At 44.7% G+C, this 24,426-nt stretch overlaps 1 protein-coding gene across 2 annotated transcripts in view; it reads right to left on the bottom strand.

Annotated features, from left to right (window-relative positions):
* The window catches only part of PEX5L (peroxisomal biogenesis factor 5 like), a 59,900-nt gene that overhangs the window by 30,019 nt on the left and 5,455 nt on the right, over positions 1–24,426 (bottom strand). For both annotated transcript variants that reach the window (XM_035133247.2, XM_035133245.2), the window contains exons 2-5: positions 19,762–19,873; positions 13,506–13,715; positions 10,531–10,657; positions 8,700–8,808 (exon numbers count right to left, since the gene is read on the bottom strand). In XM_035133247.2, the coding sequence (XP_034989138.1) occupies positions 8,700–8,808; positions 10,531–10,657; positions 13,506–13,715; positions 19,762–19,873 (558 nt within the window). The remainder of the gene's footprint in view (positions 1–8,699; positions 8,809–10,530; positions 10,658–13,505; positions 13,716–19,761; positions 19,874–24,426) is intronic.

Here is a 24,426-nt window from a genome sequence, read left to right as displayed (position 1 = left end):
CAATTCTTCGGCGATCAGCCTTCTTTATGGTCCAGCTCTCACTTCCATACATCACTACTGGGAAAACCATAGCTTTAACTATACGGACCTTTGTCGGCAAGGTGATGTCTCTGCTTTTTTTAAGATGCTGTCTAGGTTTGTCATTGCTTTTCTCCCAAGAAGCAGGCGTCTTTTAATTTCGTGACTGCTGTCACCATCTGCAGTGATCAAGGAGCCCAAGAAAGTAAAATCTCTCACTGCCTCCATTTCTTCCCCTTCTATTTGCCAGGAGGTGATGGGACCAGTGGCCATGATCTTGGTTTTTTTGATGTTGAGCTTCAGACCATATTTTGCGCTCTCCTCTTTCACCCTCATTAAAAGGTTCTTTAATTCCTCCTCGCTTTCTGCCATCAAGGTTGTGTCATCTGCATATCTGAGGTTGTTGATATTTCTTCCGGCAATCTTAATTCCGGCTTGGGATTCATCTAGTCCAGCCTTTCGCATGATGAATTCTGCATATAAGTTAAATAAGCAGGGAGACAATATACAACCTTGTCGTACTCCTTTCCCAATTTTGAACCAATCAGTTGTTCCATATCCAGTTCTAACTGTAGCTTCTTGTCCCACATAGAGATTTCTCAGGAGACAGATGAGGTGATCAGGCACTCCCATTTCTTTAAGAACTTGCCAAAGTTTGCTGTGGTCGACACAGTCAAAGGCTTTTGCATAGTCAATGAAGCAGAAGGAGACATTTTTCTGGAACTCTCTAGCTTTCTCCATAATCCAGCGCATGTTTGCTATTTGGTCTCTGGTTCCTCTGCCCTTTCGAAATCCAGCTTGCACTTCTGGGAGTTCTCGGTCCACATATTGCCTAAGCCTGCCTTGTAGAATTTTAAGCATAACCTTGCTAGTGTGTGAAATGAGCGCAATTGTGCGGTAGTTGGAGCATTCTTTGGCACTGCCCTTCTTTGGAATTGGGATGTAGACTGATCTTCTCCAATCCTCTGGCCATTGCTGAGTTTTCCAAACTTGCTGGCATATTGGGTGTAGCACCTTAACAGCATCATCTTTTAAAATTTTAAATAGTTCAGCTGGAATATCATCACTTCCACTGGCCTTGTTATTAGCAGTGCTTTCTAAGGCCCATTTGACTTCACTCTCCAAGATGTCTGGCTCAAGGTCAGCAACCACACTACCTGGGGTGTACGAGACCTCCATATCTTTCTGGTATAATTCCTCTGTGTATTCCTGCCACCTCTTCTTGATGTCTTCTGCTTCTGTTAGGTCCTTACCACTTTTGTCCTTGATTATGGTAATCTTTGTACGAAATGTTCCTTTCATATCTCCAATTTTCTTGAACAGATCTCTGGTTTTCCCCATTCTATTGTTTTCCTCTATTTCTTTGCATTGCTCATTTAAGAAGACCCTCTTGTCTCTCCTTGCTGTTTTTTGGAAATCTGCATTCAGTTTCCTGTATCTTTCCCTATCTCCCTTGCATTTTGCTTGCCTCCTCTCCTCTGCTATTTGTAAGGCCTCGTCGGACAGCCATTTTGCTTTCTTGCATTTCCTTTTCCTTGGGATGGTTTTCGTTGCTGCCTCCTGTATAATGTTACGAGCCTCCATCCATAGTTCTTCAGGCACTCTGTCCACCAAATCTAAATCTTTAAACCTGTTCCTCACTTCCACTGTGTATTCATAAGGGATTTGATTCAGATTGTATCTTACTGGCCCAGTGGTTTTTCCTACTTTCTTCAGTTTAAGCTGGAATTTTGCTATAAGAAGCTGATGATCTGAGTTACAGTCAGCTCCAGGTTTTGTTTTTGCTGACTGTATAGAGCTTCTCCATCTTTGGCTGCAGAGAATATAATCAATCTGATTTCGATGCTGCCCATTTGGTGATATCCACGTGTAGAGTCGTCTCTTGTGTTGTTGGAAGAGAGTGTTTGTGATGACCAGCTTGTTCTCTTGACAGAACTCTATTAGCCTTTGCCCTGCTTCATTTTGAACTCCAAGGCCAAACTTGCCAGTTGTTCCTTTTATCTCTTGATTCCCTACTTTAGCATTCCAATCCCCTGTAATGAGAAGAACATCCTTCTTTGGTGTCATTTCTAGAAGTATACAAATAGGAACAAATCGAATGATGCCTTGTGCCTTTAACAGTTGTGTGCCTGACACAAATTAAGCAATGTAAACCTTTTCTAGTATGAAAATACTAGAATCATAGCTTCACTAGCTGAAATTATGTCCGGCAGGCATCATATTCCTTGTGTGTGGTCCCTGATTTAGTTGTTGACCCTATACTTCAGCCCAGCAGCTGGTAACACTCAGAATACCGAATTAAAAAGTTCACTTGGGTGAACTTGAACTAGTTAATTTTTGGTACAGGATGAACTTGAACTAGTTCATCTTAGTTACAGGTAGGTAGCTGTGTTGGTCTGATGCAGTCAAAACAAAATTAAAAAATCCTTCCAGTAGCACCTTAGAGACCAACTAGGTTTGTCATAGGTATGAGCTTTCGTGTGCATGCACACTTCTTCATCTTAACGTTCCAAGCACCTGAGCTTGCTCAATGGAGCAAAGTTTTTTGCGTTTGTTTTCCATTTTGCCTGAACAGGAGTGATTTGTCATTTCTCTGCTATTCTTGGCTGCTTCCTTTGTTCAGCTTCCTTCCCAGGATTCTTCCCATGGGGAAAATACAATGCAAGTTTATAAGCACCTTTCATAAAAAAAAAACCTTCTGAATTCATAATCACAGTGAAAAGAAACATCCTCTTTCACTGGGAGGAAAAATAGTGCAATGACCTAAAAAGCCTTGATTCTGCTAAGCTCCTGACCCCACACTTGTCCGAGGTTAAACTCATTAGCCAGATGCCCGCCCAACAGCATATCACAACAGCTTCCACTTACATGATTATACATTATTATTATTATCCTTGGGGGTTATTCAATTGCAATGAGCTGTTTTCATGCTGGCTATAATTTCTGTTGCATTAAAATGAGTCCAGACTGATTTTTGGGGGAGGTGGGGAGCAGGAGGTGCCCACCAACCTTGCACTGAACAGTACTGAAAGAGGAAGTGGTCACAGGACGTTAAGGCTATCAACCTACATGCAATGCAATCCCTACTAGGATCACTTTAAAGTCCAGTACTATATGCGTCTACCCAGATGTAAGCCCACTGAGCTCAGGGTTACTTACTCCCAGGTAAGCATGTCTGAAATTATAGTCTCAGAGTAAAATGGCTTTGCAGGATGAACATATAAGCAAAACATACAGTGTGTTGAGCAGGTTATCTAAGATCCATAATCTAAAAGCCTATGACATCTGGTGTTTGTATAGTTTTGGCTCTCCCGTGGACATAGCTGTCAACTTTCAGATTTGAAAATAAGGGATCAGCAGCCTCACTTGTCCCGGGGACAGTCTACGGTATATCTAACAATCCAGGATAGCAGCGGGAAACGGCGCTGGAATAAGGGAATTTCCTGCAAAAAAAGGGAAGGCTGACAGCTATGCCTGTGGAACATAGAATTGGCAGAGAATTAAGCCCAATACTGTGATCAGGCATGGCACTGACATCTTTCCATTACAAAATGATGGCACGAGCTCTCTTTATGCATGTCCAGTGCTTTTTTTTTTTACAATAATATTTATTGAATTTTCCAACATTACAAATCAAATCAGTATATCTTCACATCCACTTTATATCTTTAGCACAAAAGCGAAAAAGAGAGAAGAAAAAAAAAGAAAAAGAAAAAAAACATACAAAAAAGCAAAAAATATCAGGAAAAAAGAAAAAAAGAATTTTTATAAAAATTAAACATCTAATATAAACCATTGTATTAAACTTTGACTTCCCCGTTCCGTCCTTCCCAGGTCATATTATATCCCATTTTGGCAATTTTTCTAATTCTTTGCATTAATTCAATTATCTTAAATAAATTATTTTGATATCAAATTACAATAAATCCCATCAATTATATTCCCCACACTTTAATTCTATAATAATCCCCTTTAGCTTCCTGTTTCCCCTAAAAATCTCCTCAAATCTCTATTTCTAATAAATTCTAACAGAAAAAAAAATTTATTATTTTAACTCAATACAAAAGATCACCCTCCTTCACCCGGGTGCCCTTCTCCGGACGACCTGACCAGCATCTTTAAACAGTCCAAATCAAAACCGTGTTATCCGTCTCTTAGTTATAATGTCCTCTGACACTCAGCCTATTCCGTCTCTCGCCCACTCCAACCCCATCTCTTCTTCCCAGCAACCCTTCTGTCGCCCCCATTGTTCATGTCCATCGCCCGGACCTACCCTCCCCTCCCTCACTGAGGAGGTTCGACTCCGGGCCATCACTTGGTTGTTTTTCCCTGGAGCCAGCTCTCCTCCTCTCACTAGGAGAGACAGCTCCTGGATTTCTTTGCACATTGGAGCTCCTTGGTAGCAATCTAGGTCCTGCGCAACCTCTCTCACCGCTTGCGCTTCGATCCAAGGCTTTTTTTCTGGGGGTACGCATACCCCTAAACATTTTGTGAAATTTGTACTTTTGCCCATTTACTGTATTTATTTCCCCCGATTTGAACTATAAAATGGTGATTTTATTGAGTCAAAATGGGAGTACCCCTAAGCATTTTTTAAAGAAAAAAAGCACTGTGCATGCCCATCACATTTGGCCAGCCTGCTCCTCGCCACTGCACAGGTTAAATATGGGTACCCTGCACACAGGGCATTGGAGAGGAACGAGACGGTGCAGTGTAATGACTAAAAGACTGAGCTAAAAATTAGGAAATCTCTGGTTCATATCCACCCTGACCTCATCAGGTGACCATTGGCAAGCCAATCTCTTTCAGCTTCAGCCACCCACTGCACAACACAGGAGATAATAATACAGACTTACCTTACAGGTTTGTTGTAAGAATTATGACTAGATAATGCACACAGAATGATTTGAACAACTGAAAGCACTATAGAGGACTGTTAAGTATTATTGAGGGGAGCATAGATGATGGTCGTATGTTCTGTGTCAGACTTAGGGCTTTTATGGAAAGAGAAGGAGGGGAAAGAGCTTCACTGAGCTCTGTGGGACTTCCCACAGGTGGGATGATGGATCATGTCTTTGTAAATGATAAAAGAGAAACCAGTAGTTGAGTACGTGGGGGGGGGCAGAGCTGTGAAGCTACCTTCTTGACACCAGAATGGATGCTTACCTGGATGGGCCAGTGGCAGGGCAGAGGGGCCCATCCAGGTAAGTCAAGGCTGTGTGAGTGCATCAGTGGGAACAATCTGGTGCTTCCGTTGGAGCACTTATGGGGCCCGGACCTTGCCACTGTCCGTCCCTTCCTGGTGATGTTGGCGTCAGGAGAGCAGGTATGTAGCTCCACCACAACACTACATGCCATTACTTTGGAAACAAATGCCACCACAATTATTTCTATGCACTTTCCAAGTTGCTTAAAAGACAGAACGGGAGGGTGACATGCTTGGATTTCCTTTCTCCCGCAATCTAAGCAAGATGTGGAATCTCTGAGCATTGTGAAGAATTAATGGCAAAGAGGATCTCCAAGGAATCACACATGTGGAACTGTGGAATTTTTGACAAGATGAACTCTAGCACTTAGCCCAGCTGCCCCCATGCTGGCTGGGGCTGATGGGAATTGAAGTCCAAAGTAGATGGGGGCAGGGGTGTTGCTAGCCACTTTGGCACCTGGGGCGTCAAAGCGGAGGCACCCCCCGGGGGCACCATGTTGAGGAAGTCTGGATTAGGCAGATGACACTTGCATGAGCTTGGAGACCGTAGTTAAATATGAAGGGCATGATTTGCTTTGTGCATGCAGACAAACATTATGAGAAACAGAAACGCTGAGAGCATCATTTAAAGTGTTTCTAAGCAGCCAAGATGTCAGAGAATCTTTTCAGTTACGCAACGGGAGCTGCAAAGTTCGAATCTGTCACAGCAACACCATATTGTGGGTGCCAGATATAGCAGGCCTTGCCTCACTCCCAAGGAAAAGGCTGCAATTCCGTTCACGGTTGGGCAGTTTAAATCCCACAGAGATAAATAGCATTTAACCAGCATGGACAGCATTACAGCCTGACAGCCTGATCCTTTGCATGTGGACTCAGCAGTAAATCCCACAGAGTTCAATGGGGCTTACTTCTGAGTTACAACCTTACTGAGTCACAACTAGGGCTGGCATCTGATAAGCAATACTTGGATTAAAATCCTTTTGATAATAATTTATCAGCTGTTAATATTAATATAAACGTTTGTGCCATTTAAAACTGTTAAGATTAAAAAAAAATGCTCAAGATTCAATATGAGGTCCTTTTGAAGATTTGAAAAGTGAAGCACGGTAGGTGTTAAAAGATGGTCAATTTGCCCAACAAACTACAAATGTGTGGCATGTAGTCTGTTTTTGTCTTTACATTGGGACTGTGGTGCCTGGGGAGGTGAGGTTTAGTCCCCCACTCCCTAAAGGGGAGCATGGCTAAGGGGAGGGGTAGGCAAATCTGTCAGTTTCAGTTTCTATCAGTTTCTATTTTCCCCCCATTCTTACATTGAATTTGCCACATTTCTGCATCCATTCTGTGCTAGTGACAAGAGGAGGCTACATTCCCCTTAAATAAACAGGACAAAACAACAACAACCCATTCCCTGAACTTAGAGAAAGCTCCCCTCCGGGTGTTTCAGCAGATTTTCTACCTGCAGATCTGAATATGTGAATTTTTCAAAAGAGCATATGGAATGCCTTTCTGTGATTCATGTACAAAAGGAGGAAAGGCCTGGAACTAACCAGGAACTATCCCAGAATGCCTCTGTTGTGCAACCTCACAACCCCCCCCCTTTTCTGCTTTTTAATGTCACCTCTTTTTTTTACTGCAGCATCAATCTTCCAGCATGTCTGCAAGAGCTGAGCTGCAGTCGCTCTGATTTATGCCCATAAGAGTATTTATGGCAAGGAAGTGTTGTGTCAAAAAATCTCATGTTTTTCCAACAGCCAGCTGGTGGTGATATCCCCCCCCCTTGCAATTGACCTCCCAGAGCCTTACGTGAAGCAGCACACAAATTATAGAAGCAACAACAAACGGGCAAATCCTGGTCATCTGGAGGATTCATGTCACGGAGAGATGGTCCTAAGTCTCTTCCTTCTAACATAAAAGGTTAAGGACCCCTGACAGTTAAGTCCAGTCATGAATGACTTTGGGGTTGCGGTGCTCATCCCTCGCTGGCCGAGGGAGCCGACGTTTGTCCACAGACAGTTTTTCCGGGTCATGTGTCCAGCATGACTAAGCCGCTTCTGGCAAAACCAGAGCAGCGCAAGGAAACACCGTTTACCTTTCCGCCGGAGTGGTATCTATTTATCTACTTGCACTTTGAGGTGCTTTTGAACTGCTAGGTGGGCAGGAGCTGGGACAGAGCAACAGGAGCTCACCCCGTCACGGGGATTCGAACCGCCGACCTTCCAATCGGCAAGCCCAAGGCTCTGTGGTTTACATAGTGGCTGGCTAAACCCTGGCCCAAAGATCTGATCTAACCTCCCATGGTTTTGGTGACAGTAGCAAAGAGAACAAAAATTAAAGTAGGCACTGGGGTGGGCAGAAAGAGGATGCAAATCCCTTTGCTCCCCAGTCATCAGACTGATCATTTGATGTCTGGAGGGGGGGGGGCTTAATTCCCTCTTTTGCTTATCTGTGCCAATCAGCTGAGGGTGTGTGTGTGTGTGTATGTATGTATGTGTGTGCTTGCCTGACAGTGCACAGATCCTGTGTGTGTATTGTATATATTCATGTATGCATATAAGAGTATTCTCAGGAGAGGGGGGTGGCCACACACACTGCTGGCATGTGTGCCCAGAAGAGTTGTTTAGGGGTTGCCGCCAGGCCAAAGAACATTTCACCACCTGCTACGCTAATGTTTGCCCCAACATACTTTCTCCCTCTGAATTCCTATAAATCCCCAGAAATTAAAATCATTGATACAACGTACCTTTTACTAATAGTCAACTAACTAAGCATGGATGTTATTATACATCACTTAGAGCATAAGAAAGGCAGAGGGAGTGATGTGCTGAAATCCATCCCCCCGCCAAAGAAATAAATTTAGCTGCTTTTCTCTTGTTGGGGCTGATGGGAGTTGTACCGGTAGAAACCAGAAGCTGGAAGCTGCCGGCTAGGCAGCTGGGAAAGGCAGAGCCATGCCTGATTTCTGTTGGAATCCAAAGCTGTTGCCATGAGACAATACTCTATTGGAGTGTTGATGCTGTGAGCCCCATCATCATAGTTTCAGATCGTATATATATGTAAATAAACCATATATCAAACAGATGACACAGAGCCTCATTACAAAACGAAGCACCTGGAACATCTGGAATCTTGCACCACCAGAGATTTGGGTGATGTGCACAAGTAGGGGCTTTTATCTGGTAGAGATTCCAAGTCCCCTTCCCCTCACTACAGTTCTCATGTATCCTTTGAAGTATGAGTACCTGTTAGATAATTTATGGCTATAAAAACAGATTTAACTGAATCTAGACACAAATAGGCAGCCAATGAAGTAGAAAAGAGGACTGGACCTGTTCCAGTGGGTCAGCATAAAGCTAAGAACGCAAATCTCTCCCACACCTCATGATTGAAGTACAGTAGTCCAAAGCAGCTGGAGGACACCAGCTTGGAAAAGCCTTCCTTGAATGCAGAACTTGTCCAAATGACGCTGACCTCTTACCTTTGGTGCAGGAGCAGGAGCAGGCGCTAACTCTATATCCGAGGCTGAGTCAGATTCCAGTGCAGTCTTGACAGTGGCCAGCTCTGACTGGGACCTGTTCTCTGCAGACCTAAGGGAGGAAAAGCATTTCTAGATCCCATCACTGCAACAATGGCAGAGTCTTGCCTACATCGTAGGATGCATGCTTTGTAATTCTAGGCATGTGCAAAACAGTGAAGGGAGAAACAAAGGCCAGTGATATGATGCTTTTGGCACAACTCGTTATAATTCCCAGGCTTGTGGTGAGAGCAAAGTGGTTCTGTCCTCGCAGGTGTTGTAGCAGCTGTAGTGAAGAGCAACGGTAGTGTTTGCGTGGACAGGCGGAGTCCCCCAAAACCCAGGCGACCCCCTGAGCAGAATAATGACGCAAGACAATGTGCTATGGGATTCAAATTGGCCACAACTTTATTAAGATTCAGATGTAGGGAGACCTTGGCTCAGGCATTGGGCGTTATCCTTCCCAGTCCCCAGCTGGGGTTCTGGGAGGCTTCGGGGTTATCCAAATGTATGGGGGTTGGGGCTGGCTCTGGAGAACATATGTTCAAGCAGAGAGAGTCCGCCCCCCCGTTCGCCGCCGCTGGAAGGGGGAAGTGATGACACCTATTGGAATGGTCCACGCTCCCCCCAATACTCCAATCTTGTTGCCGGAAGGGGTGAGGTCTCTGCCTCACGCCACTCCCTCTAGGAAAATCACCAAAGAATTTCGCCCAAGGTCTGAAACCACCAAAGTTGTGACATATTGCTACGGGAGAGGCAAAACCTGCCAATGCAGGAAAATTCCTTTCCAGCCCTTCAACAGAGACCTTGACGTAGCAGCGCCTGTGTACCTGTGGAAAAAAGGTTAACCTGCAAAATAAACTTGAATGAGGGTGTGGAGGGTGGGAGAAGCTCTGGAGCCAACTGGTGCTTGGAGGTAAGATTCAAATTCTATTGTGAGAGCTGGAAAGTCCCTCCCCCCTTACCCCTGGCAACACCTCCCCAGGCAGGATTGGATGCTAGGCTGGGGTAGGCGGAGACCCCTGGCATCCTACCTGGGAAGGTGATGCCAGCTCCGAACTACCAGGGAGTCTCCTTATAGGATCAGGGGGCTGCGCACGACCACGCAAAGGTTGCCCCCCATTTGATGTGTGGAGTGGTCATTCTGTGAAAGTGAGCAAAGTCGGTAGCAAAGGTGGGGTTTTTGTTTTGTTTGAAGAAAAGCTTTTAGAGGTCGCATCCGCATCATATGCTTAAAGCAATCTTTCATCACTTTAAGAGTCATGGCTTTCCCCAAAGAATCCTAGAAACTATAGTTTGTTAAGGCGACCGAGAGTTGCTAGGATACCCTTAACAAACTACAGTTCCCAGGATATCAGAGGGAAACCATGACTCTTAAAGTGGTATAAGAGTGCATTAAATGTACACCACGGGTGTGAGCTTAAATGCAATTCAATTAGGAATAATGTCCCAAACATTGAAAGCTATTATAAAGTTGTCCCTTTTGCTGCTGTGAGGCTTGCCCCAGTGATCTCTTTACAAGCACCATTTCATTTCCTAGGAAAGAATCATAGAATCATAGAAGAGTGCTTGCAAAATCTGGAAGCAGCAGATGGATATCTTCGCCTTCCTGCCTCTGGGAATGGTGATGCCAAGAAAGCCATGGGTGCATGATGAATTGGCCATCCCTGCCATTAATACATGACAGTTTGCTATTCTTTAGTGGTAGCTCTGAACCTGCTGCCCGAGGCAGGATGCTTCACCTTGCACAACAGCAGAGCCGGCCCTGTTGCAAAAGCTGGTAAGTATGTTTTACCATAGAAATTCTTTTGATGGAGCTCTAGTAGATGAAGGTTTTCTCTCAGGTGCTGGGAAGCCTTTGCTGGCTCTGTCTCCATGAAACTTCACATCATCCCATTTCTCTAGCTGCGCCTGGACATTGACTGAGAAGGAGAAAAGAAAACAAGATCTTGCAAGGGCTCAGGAATAGATAGCTTTCATTCCAGAGCCAAACAAGTTCAGGGAGGAAACGGTCTATGGAGCTAAAAAAACAAATCTCATCCACTCCAAGCTATATGCTGCTCTTATTGTTATCAGTGTTGTTACAGCTAAGAACAAGACGAGCTTGAGAGCCAACAATACATTTGCACAAATGGTCACATTTCACACAGACATGACACTTTGGGAAATCACTGCGACTTTACTAAAGGTCATTTCATTCAAAATAGCTTTTGCACCTGCCACTTTCCTAAGCGATGGGGAAGATTTACAGGGACGGTTTCCTTGTGAGGAAAGAGGACTGGAGACATGTGTGTGTTTTGTTGCATCTGTCTCTTTTACAAAAATCAGGTTTAAGTCAAAAGCCTCTCCTACTTTCAGCACCCTTTCTTGCATGCTGAGAAGCTGGGGAGCATTTTGATGATGATGATGATGATGATGATGAGTGTGAACATGAACAAAAATGCAACAACAATCATACTCCCAGGAATACCAATGTTCTAGTGGTTGCCATTTTTTTAAACCAGCAGAATGCATAGTGAAGGGAATTTTGTTTGTTCTCACTCTTAACTGGCTTTGTGATAACCTAATACAGTCATACCTTGGATCCAGAATGCCTTGGTACTTGGATGTTTTAGCTCCCGAACGCCGCAAACCTGGAAGTGAGTGTTCTGGTTTGCAAACGTTCTTTGGAACCTGAACATCCGATGGGGCTTCCGTGGCTTCCGATTGGCTGCAGGAACTTCCTTCAGCCAATCAGAAGCCATGCTTTGGTTTCCGAACATTTTGGAAGTCAAATGGACTTCTGGAACGGATTCCGTTCGACTTCCAAGGTACAACTGTATTGCCCTGAAGCCATTCAGAGTGAGGGCGATACTGCTTGCCCTCATTTTTAAGCCTGGTAATACTAACTGGGATTCATGGAAGCATGGCAAGGAAAATGGTGAGTCATGGCAGGGGGTAGTTTTATAAATTCTCCCTAGGATGGCTCCAATTTCAAGCCAGAAATTACAAAGCAAATTGGGACAGAGACATACCCCAAATTGATACCAGCCCCAACATCCTCAAATGCCTATCAGAGACCTTTTAGCAACCTTTCCCAGTTTAGTTCCCAAATTCAAGAGTGTTTCCTTGCGGGCCTTGCCTTCCAAGTACCTTCCAAGTACAGCAAGTACCTTCCAAGCTGTTCAGCTTTTAAAGAGAAGTACGGCAAGTACCTTCCAAGGTGTTCAGCTTTTAAAGAGAAAGAACTAGGGAAGCACAGTAGGTATTGGCAGAAAAGCATTCAAAGCAGAAAGGAAAGCTAATGAAAAAGTTACAGGTAGGTAGCCGTGTTGGTCTGCCGTAGTCGAAATAAAATAAAATAAATTCCTTCCAGTAGCACCTTAGAGACCAACTGAGTTTGTCACTGGTATGAGCTTTCATGTGCATGCACACTTCTTCAGATACACTGAAACAGAAGTCACCAGACCCTTATATATAGTGAGAGGGTGGGGAGGGGTATTACTCAGAAGGGTGGTGGGAATGGGTGATTGGCTGATAGGTGTTGACGACTGTTAACAACTTCAATTGGTCTTACAGGAAGAAGCAAGGGGTGAGATGGCTAAAAATAGCTTTATCATGTATAATGAGATAAGAACCCAATGTCTCTATTCAGACCAGGTCTCTCCATGGTTCTAAGTTTGGTAATAAGTTGCAATTCAGCAACTTCTCTTTCTAGTCTATTTCTGAAATTCTTTTGTAATAAGACAGCTGCTTTGAGATCTTGTATAGAATGTCCTGGGAGATTGAAGTGTTCTCCTACTGGTTTCTCTGTCTTGTGATTCCTGATGTCAGATTTATGTCCATTTAACCTTTGGCGTAGGGTTTGGCCTGTTTGTCCAATACAGAGAGCTGAAGGGCACTGTTGTCATTTGATGGCATACACAATGTTAGAAGATGAGCAATTAAATTGTCCTGAGATGGTATGTTTGATGTTGTTGGGGCCAGTAATGGTGTTGTCCGGGTGTATGTGGCAGCAAAGTTGGCATCTGGGTTTATTGCAGGCTCTGGTACCAGTGTCTATGTTAAGTCTGGTGGTGGTATTATAATACACAATAATACAACCACCAGACTTAACATGGACACTGGTACCAGAGCTGAGAGTTGTTAGGAGACCCTTATTCCCCACACAAAGGTACAATGCCCAGAGTTTTCCGAGAAGAGGGATTCATCATGGAATTGTAGCTCTGTGAGCAGCGGAATAGGGGTCTCGTAACAACTCTCAGCACTACAAACTACAGCTCCCATGATTCTTTTGGGAAAGCCACACTTGATTAAAGTGGTATAATACTGCTTTAATATATGGTGTGGGTGAGGCCATAGAGCAGGAGGGCGCACTGCAGACCAGACAGTCTAAGGTCCCCAGCTCAATGCAGGGAATCCAGAGCATGAGTGTCCCCAATAGATGGTTATCCACTCTTTGCTTCAAGATCTCCAGTCTACCATCCCCTAGCTCTGATCCCTTATATCAGGCTTAGCAATTGCAGAGGCTTCCTACTACTCACCAACCAGAGGGCTCAACACCACGTACCACTATTGCATACCCTCCAGCTACTCAGTTGTAGTTCAGCAACATCTGGATGGCCAAAGGTACCCCACACCTGCATGCAATGGGTAGCTTGCCAGGCTTTTCCCCAGCCTGGCTTCCTGAAGCTCAAGCCCTGCAGTCAAGCAAGGCCTCTAAGACTGAGGGAAAAGCAAAGCATGTGAAAAATGGGGAAGCTGTAGCTGGTGATCGAAGATGCTAAGTACCTAAATCCAATGATGACTTCTCGGGAGCTCTGGCAGGCTGGATTTTCTGCTCAGCATCCACACTGATAAGGTCTGGATTGTCTGCCTTTTTCCTGTGAGTTGAAGCCTTCAAGCTTTCCCCTCTTGAGGAAATCTCCAACTTTTTCACTTTGTTTTGGGTTTGGGAGACTGGTTCGCTCAGGTCCAAGAGATCCAACCCTGTTGACAAAACTATCGGAGGTCCAACATAATAAAACCGTTTTAAGCACTCACTTTTATTGGATGTTGCATTTCCAGTGTCTTAAGAAGAAATGTGTTAAGGGTAAATCAAATTCTTAGACCTTGTCAGAGCAAGTCAAGCTATATGTGACACACAGGTGAGTGGGGATTATACATCTCCTATGTCATTCTATTTAGACTGGGTGGTCTGCCCTGTCCAAATTTGAAGGACAATAAGGGTGTGCTTATGTATCATATCTAATATGACTTCACAGCTAATAGCAGCTTCGTGTGTGTGTGTGTGTGTGTGTGTGTGTGTGTGTGTGTGTGTGAAGGGCTAAATCCTTCTCCCTATGCTGATGCAAATCAGCTGCTTCTCTGGCTACTGTTACCTAAAATTAAACAAAATGCTGCTTTGATTTCCCACAAGTATAACTAAAGTGTCAAACAATGTGAACAGCCAAATCATATGGAATACCATATAGTTCTCCTGAGTCTGTACTGGTGCAGTGAGGGGTAATTACTTTTCTCTGGCATGAAAAGCTCCCTGCATGGAGAAAATAAACACACCATGACACAAGGTTCCATGTGTCTGCCCACGACACTTCCACTTGCAGGGAGATTTCATTTGTTTCTTAAAAAGTGGAACATTCAAACATGTAATCCCTCACTTCCTGCCTAAAGTGGAAGAATGAAGCCATATGCTTTTTCTGCACATGTAGACTGGACATTAGGCAGAGGAATTATATCTTGGTGGTGGACAGGGAGCAGGTGTGGAGCTGCAGCCACAATCATTCTTCTATTTGCACTAACAACTGTGCCAAACTCCAGCATTTTGTATATTTGGGTGACGAGGAGCACCCATGGGCAACACACCTTCAGTGTGCCCTGAAAGTTGCCACCTTTGTCACCATGGTCCACCTGTTTACCTATGGACCCGATCCATGATACTGGCCAGAAGGAAGGGTCAAGGCAAGTGGAGGCTGCTGTCTTTTCTGCTGCCTCCTGTCTTTTCCTGAATCCTTGGAGACAGAAGGGGAGCCAGGAAGCAATGGCAAAAAGGAAGAGGAAGGGCTGGACCAGGGAACTCCAGGGGGTCAGCAGGTGTCTGATGTTACCAACCACTGACACCAACCTTGATTATCAAGCAATTTCCCTTGCAGTTAGTTTGTATATCCATATCAAGGATTAGCAGTGGAGTGGTTTGGAGTTCAAAATGAATTGGAAAATATCGTTGTAAAAACACTGCATTGTTAATGAGACTCGAGGGCTCATTAAGAAACAGTTATTAGATTCCATTTGACAATAGGAATGATTGTGAGCATTGTGTTTAATTAAATCTTGCATTTTCTGCATATTGTTTTAGGGGAGTGCATTAATTAGGGATGCAGATATACATAATCAACCAGCGCTAATGTCAGAATTGGTGTATTTAGCCATCGTGAGTTAATGCATGTTTTAACCTTGGATTTCCCTGACTTCTCCATTGGGATTGTTTGTGTTTCTTTTATACATTGGGGTTTTTTTTGTTAAAAAAATGTAAAAACAACTCAGTAATCTTTGGGCAAAATCACTCTTAAGACACAATAGCTCCAGTGGAAGAGTATAAAAGGTAAAGGGACCCCTGACCATTAGGTCCAGTCGTGACCGACTCTGGGGTTGCGGCACTCATCTCGCTTTATTGGCCGAGGGAGCCGGCGTACAGCTTCCAGGTCATGTGGCCAGCATGACAAAGCCGCTTCTGGCGAACCAGAGCAGCGCATGGAAACGCCGTTTACCTTCCCGCTGTAGCGGTACCTATTTATCTATTTGCACTTTGACGTGCTTTCAAACTGCTAGGTGGGCAGGAGTGGGGACTGAGCAACGGGAGCTCACCCCGTCGCAGGGATTCGAACCGCAGACCTTCTGATCAGCAAGTCCTAGGCTATGTGGTTTAACCCACAGCCCCACCTGCGGTTATTCAATAGCAATGTGCTATTGAAATCAGTGAGACCTACAAAGGCTTAACTTTGACTGACTTTTCCCATTGGGTTGAACCATAGCACCATAATACTAGAGCATCTGATTTGCATGCAGAAGAGCAGAGGTTCAATCCCTGGCATCTCCAGGCAGGGCTGAGTGACTCCACTGACACTGCCTGAAATCTGGAGAGGCACTGCTAATAGACAATACCGAGCTAGATGGAGCAAAGGTCTGACCCTGGCAGCCTCCTGTATTCCTATGTAACCTCTGTGGCCTCAGCTTTAAGGAGACACCAAATTCTGTTTGTCATTCGAAGGCATGCTCCACACCAGAGTGTTTTCGTTTTCTTTGCTGTGCAGAATGTGCACTTTCACAAGCAGCTTCATGCGATGCCCTGGTATAAATCTTGGAAGACCTGTGTCAATTGAGTGGCATGTTTAAGACCCCAGCTTATATAAAGGCAATGTCATTGTCGAAATTTGCATTTGGGAAAAAAAAGCTGAATTGCAAGACATCAATGAGAAGTGACATGTATGTCACCATTTCAAGATTGCTATCTTATGCACAATTATTTATTTTTATTTACTGCATTTATTACTGGGAACAATGTCCCAATGAATGCAACAGGATTTACTTCTCAGTAGACATGCATAGGATTGCACTAGAAAAGGAATGATGATGTCGGTCTTAAGATCTGTGTGGACAAACCTCCACTTGCGTGGCCCCTGTGTCATTCAGAAAAAAATGGAGCTGCATGGGATTCTTTTAGGTGACATTCTGAAGCTGTTTCCCCTACCCGTTTTGCTGATGCTATGAGTTTATTCCCTCCCCTCCCAACTCGCTCGACTTTAACGTGTTTGAACATCTGTGTCAGTGTGGCTTAGCTAAGTTGGCATATACATGGTTCGTAAGAGGATTTCGACAAGCTCATGAAAGGCATCAACAGTTATTAAGCAGAAAAGAGGATATAGAGGTCGTATACAGGATGTCCCCAAACCTCTGGGACTGGAAGAAAAACTGGGAGTGACTGACAGAGGATGGAAGACGTCTGAATGTTTCCTGGCATCTCCTTCCTTTTTGCAAAAAATATAGATAGATGCTGGGCTGGCTGGATCTGTGGCGTACCAGAGCCACGGTACCCTCTGTTTCATGGTCATTTTGGTATTGGCTATATATCAAAAATGCAAATGTCTCTTTCCCCAGTGATAGCCATGAGAACAGGTCAATTAGGGCTACCCCAGCTTTGTGCAAATCTCTGGGTGAATTACATACACAGTTAACATGCAACCATCAAATTTAACATGAAAGCAACAATACCCTCAAATATACAGATTAGGGGGTCAAGCCATTAGTATGGCAGGCCTGCCCTGTGGAACAAATTGTACTGTTCAGACAGACCTTAACAATATGACTTTCTCTTATTAACCAACTATATCTGTTTTATTGATTTATTATGTTTTATGGCTATTTATAGGCTGGCTTTATTATGTTTTGTATGCTGTGAGCCGCCTTGATCAGCTTTACGAAAGTATAAATATTATCTATTCACTGCATGTCTACCCCACTTTTTCTCCAAGGAGCTCAAGCTGGTTTACATGGCCCACCCCCTCCTCAGTCAATCCCTACAATAACCCTGTGAGGTAGGGTAGGCCGTGACTGGCCCAAGGTCACCCAGTGAGCTTCATGGCTCAGTGGGGATTTGAAGCTGCCATATACTAAACCACACCATTGGTCCATCTAGCTGGATATTGCCCCTGTTGGATGGTAGCCCTTTCTCCAAGGTTTCAGACACCTTCCACACATAGAATCATAGAATCATAGAATCAGAGTTGGAAGAGACCACAAGGACCATCCAGTCCAACCCCCTGCCAAGCAGGAAACACCATCAAAGCATTCTTGACATATGGCTGTCAAGCCTCTGCTTAAAGACCTCCAAAGAAGGAGACTCCACCACACTCCTTGGTAGCAAATTCCACTGCCGAACAGCTCTTACTATCAGGAAGTTCTTCCTAATGTTTAGGTGGAATCTTCTTTCTTGTAGTTTGAATCCATTGCTCCGTGTCCGCTTCTCTGGAGCAGCAGAAAACAATCTTTCTCCCTCCTCCATATGACATCCTTTCATATATTTGAACATGGCTATCATATCACCCCTTAACCTTCTCTTATCCAGGCTAAACATACCCAGCTCCCTAAGCCGTTCCTCATAAGGCATCGTTTCCAAGCCTTTGACCATTTTGGTTGCCCTCTTCTGGACACGTTCCAGCTTGTCAGTATCCTTCTTGAACTGTGGTGCCCAGAACTGGACACAGTACTCCAGGTGAGGTCTGACCAGAGCAGAATACAGTGGTACTATTACTTCCCTAGATCTAGATGCTATACTCCTATTGATGCAGCCCAGAATTGCATTGGCTTTTTAGCTGCTGCATCACACTGCTGACTCATGTCAAGTTTGTGGTCTACCAAGACTCCTAGGTCCTTTTCACATGTACTGCTCTCAAGCCAGGTGTCTCCCATCCTGTATTTGTGCCTTTCATTTTTTTTTGCCCAAGTGTAGTACCTTACATTTCTCCTTGTTAAAATTCATCTTGTTTGCTTTGGCCCAGTTGTCTAATCTGTTAAGGTCATTTTGAAGTGTGATCCTGTCCTCTGGGGTATTAACACCTACCTGAAGATGCCGGGGACTGAACCTGGGTCCTTCTGCATGCGACATATATGTTTTATCACAGAGCTATGGGCATTTCCTCTTCTGGAAGTGAACTTCCTGGCCTAAACATTAGGTCATCTTTTTCTAGTCTGGTCCTGACACCTTGTATGTGATCAGCAGCCAGGTGACCCTTTGTCAATGTTCTGACTCTTGAAGCCCTCAAGGTTGTGCTGCTCAGATCCTGCCCTTCCTCGGTGCCTATTTTGAATTCTTGAAAGCAGTAGTGAATTCTTCTTTTCACTTAGCATAAGAACTGCCCTCCTAGGTCAGACAAATAAAGCATCCAGCCCAGAATATTGTCTCCAGTAGCAGCCAATAAAAGCTCTTAGGGGAGATGCACAGCGGCACAAAGCAGTCTTCTGATGGATACTTATAGATGTTTTAAAAGTGATGACTTGCCCCTCAACCCTCTTAGGTGAAATTTCTGTTTGAAAACATTTTTATTCCTTCATGGAGGGAGAGAAGGTAGCTGATAAATGGCTTTCGAGGTAGAGAAGAACCAATGGGCACCAGGAAGAAGATGATAGAAGAAGATGATGCAACAGCAGATATATTCGGACATAGGAAGCAGAAGATTAAGTCAAGATCAAACACACAAGGACACAGAGAACAGAGGACTATGGTGAAGGATGGGAGTCAGATGGAAGGCTAAAAATATGAAAGTAGGTCAAAAGATAGATGTAAATGTACCTCACTTTTTCCTCTTCAATGGCAGTTTGACCAGCAATTAGGCAAAGGATGGGGAACTTGTGGCCTTTCAATTGCTGTTGGATTACAACTGTTGTAATGCCTAATGACTGGCCACACTAATTGGTGCTGACGGGAGTCTGACAACTGTTGGAAGCATAACAGCAGGGATCATTCACTTAGTAAAATAAGGGTTAATTTTGTTGACAGGCAGCTAACCAAAAGAGGTGGCAACAGTGGAGATGTTTCCTAGGAACCAGTCAGAATGACATGATACTTGCTGAGGTACCACACACTCTTATTGGCTGTGTAGTTCTGAGGGATTTTTCTCCTGTGTGTATAGTTGTAAGTCTTCCTGCTGTGAACAAGGCCTGAATTAAGAAAGCCAAAACCTCTCTGTTTATTTTGTTTCATATTATCTACAGCTTTTGTTCCATTTACCCAGCAAAATATTATCAGTTTCTTTTTCATTCTGGACTCTGCCTGCAAGTGGCTCTGCTAACAACACCAGGTTGCCCTTCCTTAAATTAAGCCTTCAGTTTTGTGTGTGTGTTTGTATCCCTTTCTATTAGGATTACGCAGGACACTCATAACTCTCCACTTCATGAGCTTTTGAAGAGTGGTGGAGTAGCGGAACAGCTAAATGCCAGACAACATCCAAGAACTGCTTTGAACATGACCAACAGTAGTAGAACTTTCAGTTACCTGCTGTATTTGACGTCACAGGCCTTGCAATGGCTTCTGATTTGGTTTCGCAAAGAAAGTCATCGATGGAGGGGCTCAGGAGGGGTCTGCTTTCTTGTTGCTCATTCACCAGCTAGTGACAGAAAAGCAAAAGGGGATGTGTGTGTTTGTGTGTGAGTCTCTCGAATGGCTAAACTATGCCTAATAAGTCTTTCGAAAGCACAAAACAAAATGGATCTAGCAACTGGGTGTGAGGCAGCAAATAAAAAAAGAGACACCATTAAGCAATACCTATGACACTCAACTTTAGATTTCAGCACTATATTCAGCATTATATACACAATTTATAATCAAATTAACCCAGATTTTGCGTGGCACTTCAGCAGCTGGCAGATACATTTTTGTACAGTATTTCTTATTTTCTACCTGGTAATTAGTCAGTGTTGTAACATGCCCTTGCGTCTGAACTGACCTTCCTCCACCAGATGTTGTTGGACCACAACTCCCATCAGCCTCAGCTAATATAGCAAATGGGCAGGTTAGAGTTGTTTGTCCAACAGCAACATCTGGAAGGCACCAACTTGGGGAACGCTGCTCTAGATTAAGAGAGAAACTTCAGGAAGTGCTCCGACTCAGGCTAGAAATGCAAAAGAAGACATGAGTCGCATCAACACCATACATTTAAAACACTTTATGCTATTTTAACAGTTATGGCTCCCCCTGTAAAAAGACAATGGGAACTATAGTTTTTAAAGGGTGCTGGGAGTTGTAATTCTGATAGGTTTTCTAACAACTCTCAGCATCCTGTATGGTGTGGATGTGACCATGGGGGCAGAGATGTGCTTGTGGCTTTCCCCTCATACAATTTAGCTGCACAATTGCCTAAGTAAACAAAAAGCAACCTTCCAATTTGGACTTTTTTGGACATTTGAGATGAGCTAAAGGGCAGCAAAACACCAGTGGATATAAGATAGGCTCAAACCTGACCAACTGCTGGGTGGAGAGTAAACCAGGGACTCCTAGCAGCATAACCAAGCAAAGAGTTGGGGATGCAATCCATACGTTGAAGATGGCATGCATGCCTTGCATTTAAAGCACATGGCTTCCCCAAAAGAATCTTGGGCACTGCAGCTTGTTAAGGATGCTGGGAATGTTAGTACTGCAAGGGGCAAACTCCTTCTTTGGAGGAAGCAATGCACTTTAAATGTGTAGTGTGAACGCAGCTCAGCAGATCTCAGAAACCCCCTTCCAGGGTTTTTAAGGACTGCTTGACTAGGACACTCCAGTCCTTCAACAGCAATCGCAGACAGACGGTGCCACAGACTGTAAATCTGGAAGGCACCAGGTTGGCAAAGCTTGCTAGAGCCAAATGCCAAACTCATTCTTTGGGTGGGGATCCTTATTGAGGGACAATGGCACCATCCTCACACAAGCAGAAGTACCACCAGGCTTGGGAAGACCTAAAGAGCTGCAAGAGGACCATTGGGTTTTTGTTTTTTTAAGGGTGGGACTGGAGGTAAGAGCCTCAAAAACAGCCCACAGTGGACTGACCAAGCAACTCTGTGTGGGGTGCAGGGGATACAGGAAATTAGGGTGCTGTGGGGAAAGATCCTGCCTGGAATCCCAGAAAATAGCTTTCCACATGGCAACATTTTCTGCCTGTGATAATTGCAATCCTTTATATTTATGTTTACAGGCTGTGAATGCCCTGTGAGGATTTGCTGTCGCAGATGGGAAGAAAAAGTGTGCACCAATCTCTCCATCCTGTTACCATCCATGGGTGACCTGCACACCCATCAGGCTCTGAATTGCACATCAATGTCCTAAACCATCAGCTCCCGTGCACATGTGGGAATTTGGATGAGCACAATACCCCATGCAAATCGTGGCTACAATTGCTCACTTCAGGGTCAAGAAATGCTCTGCACACGTAATTGTACTGAAACAATTGCGGCATTCCTTATGCCTATGAAACTACATGCCCACATCAGACCCTTTGATGTGGCCGCAGAGTCTACTGAGAACCCTCAACCTGCTTCCGAGTTTTCATTGATCAGCTGTCTTACTTTTCAATCTATTATTCGACTCATTAAGTGGCTAAAATAAATCATTTTGTAGCACCATGCTGAGGCTACTGCTTCATCTCATGAGTGAACATAACTGGATAATATATTATTTTGAAAGGTCATCTTAGAAGAAATTTGTTGCACCATGATACTGTTTTCCACCAGGTGATGGGTATGAGGTCAGCTCCCTGTTGTTGTTTGTAAAGCATTTTTTAAAAATAAACAAATCTGCTGATGGAGTGACAGCAGTTTCATCCGCAACTTTAACAGAATTCTGTCCTTTCAAAAATAAAATAAAGAATGCTAAAGAGACAATGAATAATGCCATGTTTCGAGGTGGAAAAAAATAACTATTTAGCTCTACTGTGGAACTCTATGGGCTGCTTAAATCAAGGGTAAGGGCAGGACTTTTTTCCAGCCTGAACTCGCTGCAACTCAGTCTCAGGTGGTTGCCATTGCCATCATAAGACAACAAGGGAGTTCCGTCACCTCTTTTTCTAGAAAAATAGCACTGGGTAAGAGGAAATGAAAGGTTTGGGAAATGGCTTGGGTAAAGATAGTGAAGAGAGTTTCCTGAGGGATACCAGAGCAGAGGGCAATATGGAAGTTAGCTCGAGCAACAATGTCAACACAACCCTGGGCTGTGTACAAATGTAACACAATTCATCGCTCATATCCTGAGCCTTTAACCTGCACTGGTTGGAGGAAGGGGATGAATTGCAACGGATACAAACTTCCCAAATGAGTTGCTTGAAGCAGGCCTCCAATCACCAACTAGTTTTGCCGGAAAACCTACCCGCATTGGCCAAGGTGGGACCAGTCTCTTCAGACCCTGCAATGCGCCTTCAAGAAGGCCAATCTTTGCTTCCTTTGGATGGGAGCTGTGAGGCTGGTCCATCACAGCAAATGGGGCACTGCCCCACCAAGCTCAGCTAGGCCTCCCACCGCCCGCCATCTTACTTACATCCAGCCTACTGGCTGTTGGCTTCCTCCTGCTTCAGTCTCAGTGCTGCCATTTGTGGAACCCAGCAGAGAGGAGAATGGGGGCAAAACTAGCATGAGTTGCCTCTGCCTGTCGTTGACTCTGGCACCATCTACTGCTGGCCTCTCTACCAGTCCTCTGCCCCACCAGCCTAAGTGGGCACGGTCTACCAAGGGACGAGAGGGAGAAGGGTGGAGGCTAGGGAAGTGACTGGTTTGGCCCGGGTTTTTCGAAATTACCAATCCCTGATCAAAATGTGAAGGATTGTCAGGGTCATAGCTGCCAAGTTTTCACTTTTCTCACGAGGAAGCCTATTCAGCATAAGGGAAAATCCCTGTAAAAAAGGGATAACTTGGCAGCTATGGTCAGGGTGCTTGTCAATGGCTCCTGGCTAATTGCCCAGGAAACCAGAGAGGCAGAGAAAGAGCAAGCTTTAAGCCCGAGAAATGAACCTACTCTGAACCGATGTTGCTCCGAGTAAAGCTCTTTCCCCATTCTGGTCATTACTTCCCTATCAATGATACTCCTCCTGCTGCTTATGGTTGCTGCTAAGGGCAAACTTCATTTGGGTTCTCTGTTCAGCTATTCGCATCGAACGTCTGGTTTTGGAGAAGGTGGGGGCTCTGGTAGACTCTCCAGAGACAGCGGGTCATTTAGCTGCTGCACAGGCTATCTCTGTCCAATGCTACCTTGTTCCTGCTCTCCATCACCCATTATTTCCCAACTCCTAACTTCTTCTAGCTCTAGCATGTGCCCTGTCTCATGGGATGCGGGTGGCGCTGTGGTCTAAACCACTGAGTCTTTTGGACTTGCCGATCAGGAGGTCGGCAGTTCGAATACCCATGACAGGATGAGCTCCCGTTGCTCTGTCCCAGCTCCTGCCTACCTAGCTGTTTGAAAGCATGCCAATCCAAGTAGATAAATAGGTACTGCTGCGGCGGGAAGGTAAACGCTGTTTCCGTGCGCTCTGGTTTCCGTCATGGAGTTCTGTTGTGCCAGAAGCGGTTTAGTCATGCTGGCCACATGACCCGGAAAGCTGTCTGTGGACAAATGCCGGCTCCCTTGGCCTGAAAGCGAGATGAGCATCACAACCCCGTGGTCAACTTTGACTGGACTTAACCATCCAGGGGTCCTTTACCTTTACCTGCCCTGTCTCAAACCATGCTTGTAGGTCTATACTCTCTGCTCCTTCCTCCTCTCTGAAAGGCTCCTGGGGAGGCGGTCTCCACCAGTCCTCCTCATCTGCCCAGTACTTCCATCTCCTGATGCCCCTCAGAGTGTTTTGGTCCCCTCGGCCTTGCAGGCCAGTGGAACAGATGTCGTTAACTATTCATTCCCGTTTTTCTTACAACAGACCAATGCAGCTGCATTTTTTTGAATTTGTACATAGACTTTTCCAGAATACTATGTGGTGTGGATATGCAGCAATGGCAACTGTGCTGTGGCATGCCCTCCAACACCTTGATTCCCCAAACTGGGATGCACATCTTCCTCTTTGTGTTCCCACACGAGTCACGTGACCCACACAAGGTCACAGAGCCCATACGGAGGCCGTACAGAGGTTCTTGAGAAAGTATATTGCATCCTTTTCTAAGCTTAAAATGCCCTAATGTCAAAAACTTTCCATTATGAGCACGG

This window comes from Zootoca vivipara, chromosome 5 (genome assembly GCF_963506605.1).
Source record: "Zootoca vivipara chromosome 5, rZooViv1.1, whole genome shotgun sequence".
NCBI lineage: Eukaryota > Metazoa > Chordata > Lepidosauria > Squamata > Lacertidae > Zootoca > Zootoca vivipara.
Note: the sequence above shows the minus strand (reverse complement) of the source record. Positions and strands in the feature narration are given on the sequence as shown.